Source organism: Cygnus olor, chromosome 4 (assembly GCF_009769625.2).
Source record: "Cygnus olor isolate bCygOlo1 chromosome 4, bCygOlo1.pri.v2, whole genome shotgun sequence".
Taxonomy (NCBI): domain Eukaryota; kingdom Metazoa; phylum Chordata; class Aves; order Anseriformes; family Anatidae; genus Cygnus; species Cygnus olor.
The window spans coordinates 26,553,852-26,566,060 of record NC_049172.1 but is presented as its reverse complement, the minus strand read 5'-3'; the positions used below and the strand labels follow the sequence as shown (position 1 = coordinate 26,566,060).

General features: G+C 37.3%; 1 protein-coding gene across 5 annotated transcripts in view; it reads left to right on the top strand.

The window, feature by feature from the left end:
• The window catches only part of CLCN3 (chloride voltage-gated channel 3), a 62,197-nt gene that overhangs the window by 41,473 nt on the left and 8,515 nt on the right, over window positions 1-12,209 (top strand). For all 5 annotated transcript variants that reach the window (XM_040556596.1, XM_040556599.1, XM_040556597.1 and 2 more), the window contains 6 exons: window positions 1,238-1,425; window positions 2,018-2,140; window positions 3,436-3,642; window positions 5,003-5,083; window positions 6,321-6,866; window positions 10,944-11,130. In XM_040556596.1, the coding sequence (XP_040412530.1) occupies window positions 1,238-1,425; window positions 2,018-2,140; window positions 3,436-3,642; window positions 5,003-5,083; window positions 6,321-6,866; window positions 10,944-11,130 (1,332 nt within the window). The remainder of the gene's footprint in view (window positions 1-1,237; window positions 1,426-2,017; window positions 2,141-3,435; window positions 3,643-5,002; window positions 5,084-6,320; window positions 6,867-10,943; window positions 11,131-12,209) is intronic.

The window sequence follows — 12,209 nt, the reverse complement described above, 5'->3', positions numbered from 1 at the left end:
CTGGTAGTGATTAATACCTTAAAAATAGGAAATTATAACTAATTAACAGTTGTATACATTCTCAAAAATACTGACTTCAGATGCAGTTTTGCAGTACACTGGTACCATGAAAAATGTATTTGGTTTTTGTAAATATTTTTAAATGATTTAAAAAAAAAAAAAGCTTTGAGTTGGAGAAGTGCTTAGCATCTGTGCTGCTTGTTACCTGTAGTAGGAGGTTTACATGCTCACCATGTTATGATATTAGGCCATTTTGTGTATCTATTACAAGAATGTCATCAGGGTTTGTGTGGTCTTCTATTTATGATGTTCTAAAACCCTTGTTGGCAAGGTAAGAATTATTTTTTTAAAAAATATACATTTACAAAACATACTAGAATAGTTCGTGAGTTCTTTGAGGCACGGTAAGATATTGTGTCAGAAAGTATATTGTCTCTTTTGTCAGAAAAATATTACAGTCATCTTTTGACTCTTAACTCTGTAGTATCAGTGGACTGTTGGAGAAGTATGGCGTAGGGATTAAAACAAAAAAATACATCTTTCTGGGCCCTCCGGTATGAGACAGTTAGACATACTGCAGAAAGTCCAGCGGAGGGTCTGCAGCACCTCTCCTGTGAGTAGTGGCCAAAAGAGCTGGGCCTGTGCAGCCTGGGTGGGGAACAGAAAGCCTGGGGGGAGATAACTTCAATGTCTATAAACACCTAAAGGAGGGTGCAAAGAAGATGTAGGCAGGCTCTTTTCAGTGGTGCCCAGAGCCAGGACAGGAGGGAGTGGGCAGAAACTTGATGGAACAAGAGGTTCCATCTAAACATCAGGAGGCACTTCTGTGCTGTGCAGCTGATGGAGCACTGGTAATGGGTTGCTGTACAGAGGCTGTGGTCTCTCTCCTTGGAGACCTTCTGAAGCCTCCTGGACATGGTCCTGGGCAGCCTGCTCTGGGAGCAGGGGCTTGGACCAGAGGACCTCCAGAGGTCTCTGCCAACCTCAGCCATACTGGGATTTTGAGTGATTCTGGGATCCAACTTGGGAAATAACAAAAGGTACCAGATTCTTCAGCAAATATCTTACTATACTGGAAATATAATATATTCCTCGAAATCAGTAGTGTTTGAAATGTCATTTTCTTTAGGCTTTCTGTAACTTCAGTTTATATAAGTTAATGCCATCCCACTTCATTTTAGCTGCTTTTATTGTTTCCACTTCTTAGAACGCTAACGCAGAACTGTTTCTACAACAGGGGCACTGGCAGGATTAATCGATATTGCTGCTGACTGGATGACTGACTTAAAGGAAGGCATTTGCCTTAGTGCTTTGTGGTTTAACCATGAACAGTGTTGCTGGGGTTCGAATGAGACCACGTTTGAAGAGAGAGATAAATGTCCACAGTGGAAAACATGGGCAGAACTAATAATTGGGCAAGCAGAGGTAAGTATATGCCCCTTCTTTGAAGTCATTCGCTCTACTGAGCAAAGAAAAGAATGGTCTTAAGGCCAGGGTACTAAATTGGGCTTTGGGTTCTACTATTGCTCAGTTTTTCGGCATTTTAATTGATTAATTAGTTACGCTCTAATAAATGTGCATTTTATATACTGCAAGAGGACTTGGAGTATTGCGGGTGTAAGGAATTTATAAGGAGAGTATAGAACTGTTAATAACGGGAACTTTTATTCTTGATCATACTAAACAAAAAACTAAACAGATAAGAAGTCTGTATTGTCCTTGGATAATTAAGAATATTGTTTTTAGTTTTTCTACCATAAAACCTTTTTAATAAAGAAGACTTAGTATTCAGTAGATCTTAGGCATTTTTATAGCTATTAGGTGCTGTACTATGCTTGTTTTTATCTTGTTTGTTTGTTTGTTAATGTGAAGTCTTAGAACACTAACTTGTATAACCCAGTCTTTGCTGATGTGCAAAGGGCTATGCTTTTCAGTACTTCTCTGTTATTTTCAGCAGTGACTGCTCCTACATCAAATTTGTGTTCTGACGTTTTGGGGTTTTTCTTTTTTTCTTTAGGGTCCAGGCTCATACATAATGAACTACATAATGTACATTTTCTGGGCTTTGAGCTTTGCGTTCTTAGCAGTTTCTCTGGTGAAGGTATTTGCTCCATATGCCTGTGGCTCTGGGATACCTGAGGTGAGGTCTAAATAATAATTACATTACATATGTTTCATATTGGCGTGAAAATTCCTGCTGCTTTACAGGTTCGGGGGGAAACCAAGAGGAAGGGCCTTGTGACTTTGAAATACATTAATATGAATATTCAAATTTAAATAATGTAATTATGCCAACTGTTGCTGAAAAAAGGAGGTGTTGTGAAGCTTCAGGTACTGAGTGCATAGGTTTTCGCTTCATGCTTGTGGCCGGACTACGTTTTGTGGAAAAACTTAGCCTAAGAGAGTAAACTTCTGAAGAGTTATTTCCCAGCACCCCTCCAAACCTTGCCCTGCAGTGATCAGAGAGCAGAGGATCATTGACAGAATGTGGGTCAACTATCAACTCTCAAAACAAATTGTGTAGTATCCCTGGAAACTCATCTTTTTACAGTTGCTCTCTGCAACTATGCACAGAGTGTGGTGGGGGATGGGGGGGACGACAAAGTAAAATTCCGGTCAGTCACACTTCTCCAGTCATTCTGTAAATATTTTCCATGTATTTGTACTGCAGAAATTGAAGGAGAAATCCTGCCTTTGTATAAGTCTCAAGGAGATCTGAGGTGTTACTCCAGAAAAGATTTCATCCTAAATTGGTCTCCAAATATAGATAACCTTTACTTTCTAGACACGGCTGGCCAGTGTTTTCTGCATGTCGTATTTATAGATGTGTTGTTCTTTGATTCGATAACTGTATTATTTTCTATATACAGGCATATTTGCAGGCCAGTAACGTGACATTGTTAGGAAAAGTAAAGTCCTAGGAAAGTGAAAGACACTTTCTAGTGAAAGAGGCTGATCTTTTCCATCTTCATGTCAACAAATCTTTTGCTATGTTTTTCTGTAGAGGGGAAAAAAACAGGAAATACAGAAAAATAGAAAGGGGTGAAATTGATGCAAGGGTGAGATGTCTTAGTGTAGTGCAATAGTATAGTGTTTGCAGGTTTATTTTTTCCTTCAGGAGTCTTTTGACTTTCATTTGACAATTTACATAATAAACCAGCGAATGCAGTCCTAGAAACCACTGCAGATATGTTTTCTACCAAATGTAATTGATGTTGTTGTTGTACATTATTGTTCTCTGTTGTACAGTAAGTTGCAAATGAAAAGCCTCTGGCAACCAAATGGGCTCTGTGTAGTAATCAGAATGATACATGCTTTAATGTCTGACAGAGTTAGCCCTTTGAAAAGGCTGTTTTTGAAGTTAAATGTCTAAAATGATAAAAGTAATTATTTACTGAAGAAAGTAGAATACAGTAGCATTTTTTTTTCTTCCAGATAAAAACTATTTTGAGCGGCTTCATCATCAGAGGTTATTTGGGAAAGTGGACTTTGATGATAAAAACCATCACTTTAGTCTTGGCTGTAGCATCGGGTTTGAGTTTAGGAAAGGAAGGTCCCTTGGTACATGTTGCCTGCTGCTGTGGGAATATTTTTTCCTACCTCTTTCCAAAGTACAGCACAAATGAAGCTAAAAAACGAGAGGTAAGTTTTTGTAAAATCATTTCTAGGAAGTATTGATTTTCCATATGTTTTGTAAAAAAAAAAAAAAAAAGAGAGAGAAAAAAAAAATCCAAACACTGATTTGTTTAGAAGATATTTGTTCTCTCAGGTTGTGTTTAGGCTTGAATTATCTATGGCTCTTCATAGTGTTATGACCCTAGCATTCTCTAAGGCAAACTGTTTCCATGTTTCCATGTCAGAGCATTTCTGCATTTTTCCCATCTCAGTTACCATTTGATTTTTCCTTAAATTCTTTCTTTTTCTTCTTCTTGACTCTATATTTTGCCAATCATCTCCAGTTGTGTGTGAGGACAGCAGAGGATTTCTGAACTGATGAACAAAGTGCTCCTGGGAAAGGGTTGGCGACAACAGTGTTTTTGGCTCTTTACCTGTTTTTTTGTTGTTGTTGGCAGTAAGAGCCATACTATTGAAAACAAGTATAATGATAGTGAGTAGCAAGATGTAACATTGTTTTTAATTTAATAAAATTTCCATATTGTAAAATAAGAAAGAGTGTTGTCCCAGCTGTGCTGTAGTACTCTCACTCTCAACTTCCATGCTTCTCGAAGAAGACTGCAGACTGTATAGGAAACTTGGATTCACTTCCAGTTTCAAAGCGGTGTATTCTTAAGTAAATCATTTATTTTCCATGGTTTTGTTGTTCATCTCGAGTGTGATAATTCTTTGAGTTTCTCTGTGCGTTCTTCCACAGGTATGTAAGTGCTTCAGGGGCCACTGTTCTTGCAAGGAACCTGTCTGATATTGTTACAATTAACATGCACTTGAACCAGCCTCATGCATTGAATTTAATTCATCCATGATGCTGCAGGACCATCTGCTTCTTTGTTTCCTAATAATTTCTCTCTTAATCTTCGTTCACCTTATGCCTTTTTGAAAGTTTTTGCTTGAAGAGTATTGAGAGCAAATCTACAGGACTGATTTAAAAACTGCATAGTCTGTCACTGATTTTTTTTTCTTTGCAATGAGTAATATTTGCAGTAGCTGGACTTCTTTACTACATACGTGTTCTGGTACAGGGAAAGCTTGCTACAATTTCTTGAAAAAGAGCTATCAGAAGTTTCATATTGAACCACAGGCTTCTTTTGGGAGGATGCTTGGAGGAGCATCTATGGCTTCATTGTGGCTGGTACCTTGTCAGCAGCTGCTGTGGGCACTGGCCACATCTTATAAGCATTTTGATACACTCACCTGATGCTTTTCTGTTATCAAGTCTGTGTCCTAGATAGAAACATAGAAGAAACTGATAACTGTAATGAGATTGTGTTTTTCATTTTTAGAGCATATCATAGAGTGAAAAACCCTTTACTACTGTCTTTTCTAGGTATTGTCAGCTGCTTCAGCAGCAGGAGTATCTGTAGCCTTTGGTGCCCCAATTGGTGGAGTCCTTTTCAGCCTGGAGGAGGTATGTCAAGAGATGGCATTAAAGGAAAAATGTTTTTAAAATATGTTTTGGTATGAAAAACCTCAGATTCCTTTAAGCTGTGGAGTTTTTCCTAAGAGAGAAGTTATTTTAGGACCCACATTTCAAAATGATGAGTCCTGTTATAGGCAAACTCTTTAAGATTTTTTTTCTTTTCTTTTCTTTGGATGAATGTCAACTTTGCTTTATTTTCAAGTATATTTTTCTGGAGAATTGCTGAGTCATTAAGTACAGTTTACATAGAGAGAGGCACCAGTCTTTCACTCTATAAATGCATTCTAAAAAGTGAAAATTGTGGGACTTCTTTTTTCATTTTGTAAGAGGCTTTAGAAATCTCTTTGACAGTTCAATTCTTAAAACATTTTCTTCAAAGTTTCAGACACTGAACACAAGTGAATACATTAATTATTAATAAAACAAATACACTATAATAAAACCACCGAGGCCATCAAACTATTTTCACTAAGAAATGTTTCTTATTAAATTAGTTTTCGACATTTTTTGTTTCAAAAACAATGTTATTTAGATCATTAGCATTTTTTAAGAAATCCCACATGTTAATGGTCTTCTAAAAGTCTCCAAATTGAGTGGGAGGGAGGGGGAAGGAAGGAAAGTATACTTTCTTGTATAATTTCCGTATATCATTAAGGGATTTTGAAGAATTATTTTGTTGGAAAACAAACAGGCTGAGAAGAAGACTCTCTCAAAATTTCAGTCATGTTGTATGGGGCTTAAGTGTGAGTTTGCATGTTGTATTTAATTTTTGTTGTTGTTGTTTTAACAGTACTTCATAAAAACACACATCTGCCAGAAACCTTTCACTGTTGGCTGAAAGGAGATGAAACAGTATTAGCGGGAAATTTGAGAGAACAGCTAATACCCGATCTGGTGTTTGTTGAATGCTAGGAAGAGATGCTTATAAACAGAGAAGGTTTTAAGCATAAATTACTCTGTTTTTTCTTACGTCTTACAACAGCAGTGGTTTCAGTGTTGCTTTAGTACAGTTCTTGAAACTGATCTAAGTATAAATTGTTTTAGAGCTTTATAAAAATGTAATACGTGCTGGAGCTCCAAGTGATAGGAATAGTACTGATAATATAAGACTTTTTTCCTCAGTATATATAGCATGTGATCAACAGAACTGTAATACATGCATGAAACAGTCTTTCCAGTATCTTTAATTGGATCACTAACAATTCTCATGTATTGCCTTTTGCAGGTCAGTTATTATTTCCCCCTGAAAACTTTATGGAGATCATTTTTTGCTGCTTTAGTAGCTGCATTTGTTTTAAGGTCCATCAATCCTTTTGGTAATAGCCGCCTAGTTCTTTTTTATGTGGAATATCACACTCCTTGGTACCTTTTTGAACTGCTTCCTTTTATTCTTCTGGGAGTATTTGGTGGGCTCTGGGGCGCATTTTTCATTCGAGCAAACATCGCATGGTGTCGTCGACGCAAATCTACGAAATTTGGGAAGTACCCTGTCCTGGAGGTTATTATTGTTGCAGCAATAACAGCTGTCATCGCATTTCCTAATCCATATACAAGGCTAAACACCAGTGAGCTTATTAAAGAGCTGTTCACAGACTGTGGGCCGTTAGAGTCCTCCTCCCTCTGTGACTACAGAAATGATATGAACGCAAGCAAAATAGTAGATGATATTCCTGACCGCCCAGCGGGCACCGGAGTTTATTCAGCTATATGGCAGTTGTGTTTAGCACTCATATTTAAAATAATCATGACGGTCTTCACCTTTGGTATCAAGGTAAGTGTGAATGCCATGGCTGCATCATCTACTGTGATTATTTCATTACTGCCTTTCTCATTTTCCATCTCTCAAAGCTAGCATCTTTATAGTTTTGTTTTTTTTTGATGTGTAGTTTTAGGTCTCTTAAGGGGAAAAAAACAAAACGGTTTACTGTTGATTAATAAGCAAGTCTTGTAGAAAATAATGTTAAGGTTCATTGAATTCAAACTAGCCCTTTGTTTGTTCAGCTGAATAGAAGTAGGTGCTAAATTTTATAGACAACAGTAATTGTGTGGATGGAGGGCTGTATGGGCCTGGTTCAGCAGTGAGGGTGATTTTAAAATTTCTAAAAGCCAAGTAAAGCTGAGGTCAAACACGACCGCTTGGGTTCCTCAGTACTGTCGCATGAAAAACAAAAAGGCTGTATTTCTTGAACTGTTGCATCTTTTGTATCTCCTCTCCTCACTTACCACATTAATATAATTACCCCAGGCTAAGGGAGCCGATAATGATTTCTTTCCTGAAATTTCTAGTATTGCATGTCATGACTAGAAAGCAGGCTCTTTTCATGTGACTGTACTGGAAATTTCTTTTCCATTACAAAACAATTAATTTTTTGACCTTCCTGGACACTTCATTTATCAGTCCTTCAAGCTATTCTCCAACCAGTGTCGGCTTTCTGAGCAGCATGTTGTAACTGCCATGCCTTCACTGTTTTGTGACTTTTCAGGCTCCCATCAATATTAAATGTTTCTTAACACAAACACGACTTGCAGAATGTCTGCTAAGCAGGATTTGTGTTTAAACTAGCTCCAGTTTTTGACAGTGTACATTGCTATTCGATAATTGCATGCATAAGAAAACACCTTATTATGGGGGTGGTTGAACGCTGGAACAGGTCATGCAGAGAAGTTATGGAGTCTCTATCCTTGGAGATACTCAAGACCTAATTGGATGCAGTCCTGGGCAACCTGCTGTAGCTGACCCTGCTTGAACCAGGACTAAAAAGGGAGTGGGCATTGAGCTAGACAATCTGGAGAACTCCTTTCCACCCCCAACCATTCTGTGATTGATCGAACAATATTGTCTTGTGTTTCTCGCCTGTTGGTATTTGAGAATATGTTGCAGTCTGTTATTTGAAGTTATATTCCATAGGTTGTTTGATGGGTAAGATAAATCTGTTGGGTATATGTGAAATGTTAGTCTTCCATAAGTCAGAATTTCACCTATCATTCTACAGTTCTGTTGTATAGAATTTCACTTATCTAGGGCTGTGCCTTTTAAGCATTACAACATTTATTACCATTTAAGTATTATAACTTCGATTCTATCTCTTAGCATTCCTCTGTTCATGTGCATCTGGCTTTCTCATGGAGTTGTCAGCACAGGATCACACTTAGTGTATTAGAATTCACTCAGTTACAGAAAGGTAGAGCTTCCTCTTTATTTGGTTTTGGTTCCTTTTCTCATACCTTTAGCACTTGCAATCTGTTGTAAGAAGAATATATTTACCACTTTACAAATAAGCAAGGATTTGTGCTGCGGTTGCTGATGGGATTGTGCTACCTACATTTGTCTGAAGCTATGAAGCATATGTCAGGTTAAAATGTCAGGCAGTATCTGGAGAAGGGAATGTCACTTGAATATTGTATTTATTTATATTTTGAGCTTTATTTCTGTGAAAGGGAAAAAAAAGAGTTGGTCATGAAATCATTAAATCATGATTAAAATCCTCCGAATTCTCCAGGTCTGTTCCTGGAGCTGTAGCCATGTGCAAACACACAAGTTCTGCCCCTTCCCCTTGGGAGCTGATGGTCTGTGAGGTGAGCAAAGCGATGCAGCTGCCTGTGGGATCTGGTGATTCCTACTGCTTTTACTGCCATGGATAGGGATCGCCAGAAAGCTGATTGGCAGCACTTATTTTTCAGTCTAACATGGAACACTGCAAGAGTAAATAGATTGTATACATATGTACAATATATGTATATAATGGACTGTTTATTTTCAGTGGACTTGTTCTGCGTTTAATAGCTGATGATGAACAGTTTGGGATGGGATTGCAGATTGGCCTCAGACCCGGACTGGTATCCAACTACTCTACTAAAGAAGTGGAAATTTGCACATATATCCTGATTCCTTGCTTGTTTCAAAGATGATGCACGTGCCAGAGTATAAGCCATTTTCTCTGAAGTATACCTTCAGTTAGGCTGGCATGCACTGGAAAAGATAGCTGAGGCAGGGTGGAACCTACTTGGTTTTCCTTGCTCTTTCTGTGTGAAGGTTCCTCTCCGCTTTGTGACGTGTGATTCAGAGGCTTGGGGAAGGGGATGCAACTGTGAAATTGTAATCAGATAGACCTGTAACCATTATCCACTTGTGATGAAAAGAAGAGGAGATAAATGCACAAAAAATATATGTTAACAAAGAATAAGAAACAATCTCGATGTAATTTCCATTTGGAGCCTGAATTTCTGTGGCATACTCCTGACAGACTAGGATCTAGGCAGTTTCAAAGATACATTCAAATACTTTTAGGTCTGAAATGCTAATTTTTCAGGGTATAGTTGTGCTCACGAAGAAATAATTTTACTCAGGAAAAAAATGTATTTTAACAGTTAGAAAGGGGCTTAGAAACAATTGTGGGAAATAGTAGTGGTATAAATGCATGATTGGGATATTATGCTGAAATGACAGCACTGAATGCTACTGCCATCAACACTGAAAATATTAGGTAATTCAGAAATGGGAATGAAGGATTATTAAACCTTTCAACAAAACTCATGCAGCTGACTTTCAGACAGACTTTGGTGTATTGATTTGTCCTTGGTTTGCATGTTAGAAATTATTTGCAACCATAAATATTGATAATATAATAATGTGAATAGGTTCTGAAATACAGTTTTGCATCAGCTACTGGATTCCAGGGCAAAATCTGTAGTTTGGAATTGCATAATACTTACATTTCACAGCTCTGCAGTGGAAAAAATAAATAATTGGTGTTTCCCATTATATCAGTAGTGCAATTTTGTAATGAAGTTATTTTGACAAGATGAGTTTAGGTTTGTTTAGATGCAAAGTAAGAATTTTACTACTTGTGGTTAAGATTTGTACCTCAGCCACAGTGGAATGTATTTCTGATACCAACAGATGCTGTGAGGAGAAGCAGCAGGCTTTTCTGGTTTAATGACACATTTAGATACAGTATGTTTTTTTTTGTGTGTGGTTTTTTTTTTTTTTGAAAGATTAGCTTCCTAAGGAGGAGAAAAGATGCACAACAGTGGTTTCTCAGATGAACCCTCACTTCTCACTCTTGCTGCTACTGATATAAGCTTGCAGTAAGATTTCACTAAACCATTCTGCTATGACAAGGCTATGTGGCCTTTCCAGGTTTTAGTTAATAACAGAAAAACAGATTAAATAACTAAAATTACAGCAGAAAAATGCTTGTGTTTTTTTTTTGTTTTAACAGAAATGTTACCTGCTTTTTTTTAACAGCAGTTTACCTGCCTCTTAGTGTACTTAGTGTTCTATATGCACTACTTCATTTGGAGAATTGTGTTACAGTAGGTGAAGCTTCTTTTTAAAATGACCTGTTTTGTTGGTCGTGTGATTTATAGGAGCTGGGAAGCAATTTATGAAGGCAATCATTCTGTGTGCAAAGCTTATTTAGTAAGTGAATGTTGGCTTAGAGGAATGTGAGGTATAATAAGGGAGATGAGAAATCAAAGAGTTTTCAGTACTAGTAGCACAGCTCAGATTGGGCAAATATACATTGGACAGAATTGTGCTGTTAGCACTGAGAATATAGTCTGTGGTCCTGTATAGGTAATAGATTCGCTCTTAAATACAGTAAAATACAAATAAATGTGCTCATAAAATGGATTCAGCTAACTAATTTGGTCAGGGGTATGAGTAGCATTGTGTTAAGTTTTACTAGCCTTGCAGTGTCAGTTTACGTGTTTTTAACATGACAGTTTCAGTATTTGCATTTCTTTTGGAGGGAAAAAGAAAGCAAACAACAACACACCAATTCTAAAAATATGCCTCAAATATGTTCCCACGAGCATGACAGCAGTTCTTCTGTTTCTGTTGTAGGTTCCATCTGGGTTGTTCATACCTAGTATGGCAATTGGAGCCATAGCAGGAAGGATTGTAGGAATTGCAGTGGAGCAGCTGGCTTACTACCATCACGACTGGTTCATTTTCAAAGAATGGTGTGAAGTTGGAGCTGACTGCATTACACCTGGTCTTTATGCCATGGTTGGTGCTGCTGCATGCTTAGGTAATTAAATTGCAACAAAATAGATGTCAGATTTTTTCCGTTACCAAAATAACAATGAAAAATGAAGGGAGGTATAAACATGGGCAGTATTGGAACACTTTCTCATGTGGACTTCCCTCTCTTCAGAAGACTACGCTTATCTACAGGAAACCATCAGATGCTTACGATCTGAAGAGCAACATGAAATTTAAATTGATTATATGATGAGAAATAGAAAAATTTAAATAGGAGTGTTTGTCTCTTTTTGGCATCAATAGCTGTTACTACGACTTCACCTAGAAAACACTCTCTTGAAATGTATAGAGGACTTAAAGAGTCAAGTGCTGTTGAAATTGTTATAAGGAGCTGATGTGATCTGCTGCCACTTCTGCATGAATTGTAACAAATGTTCTTTAAATTCATAATGTAAATAAAACTTTCAGAAGTGCCTAATGATTTGGGGAGTCTGGTTAGACATACTTTTAAGAAGTCTGATTTACAAAGTGTTGAAATTCAGCTTCACTCAAAGAGGCTGAGGTTGGGCACCTAAACTAGATCTCTGAAGGTCTTGTCCTGATTTAGTTACCTTAGAAGTTAAACTTAAAAGGTAATGGTGTAGCTCTGGCAAAAGTAGTGTTTTTTCCTTAGGGAAGAGTATTTGACCAATCAAATGTACCAGAGGAACAAATCTAGTTCTTGGAGAGGTGGTGTTTTTTTTAATAGTACAATGTGAATCACTTTTGAATGCATTGAAAGAAGGACCATGTGTTTTTACTGAATGAAGAAGATATGGTATCAGAAACCTTTGTGGAACAAACATCTTACTAGTAAAAGAGAAATATAATCCATGTCTTGTCCCATTGTCAAGAAAGATTGAATCAGCTCAGAATTCTATTGAAGTTTTATGATTCAACAGCAGCATTAAATTCTTAATACTTTGGACAATACAGCTGTTGAATTGCTAGCTGTTCCTTCCCTGCATTAGTACTGTTCTTTTTCCAAATTATTGTCTTACTGGGTTTCCTTATGTCTCAGTATTTTTAACTTAAGATTGGCTTCAAAAAAGACAATTTTATTCATAGTTTGCATGAAACAACAGC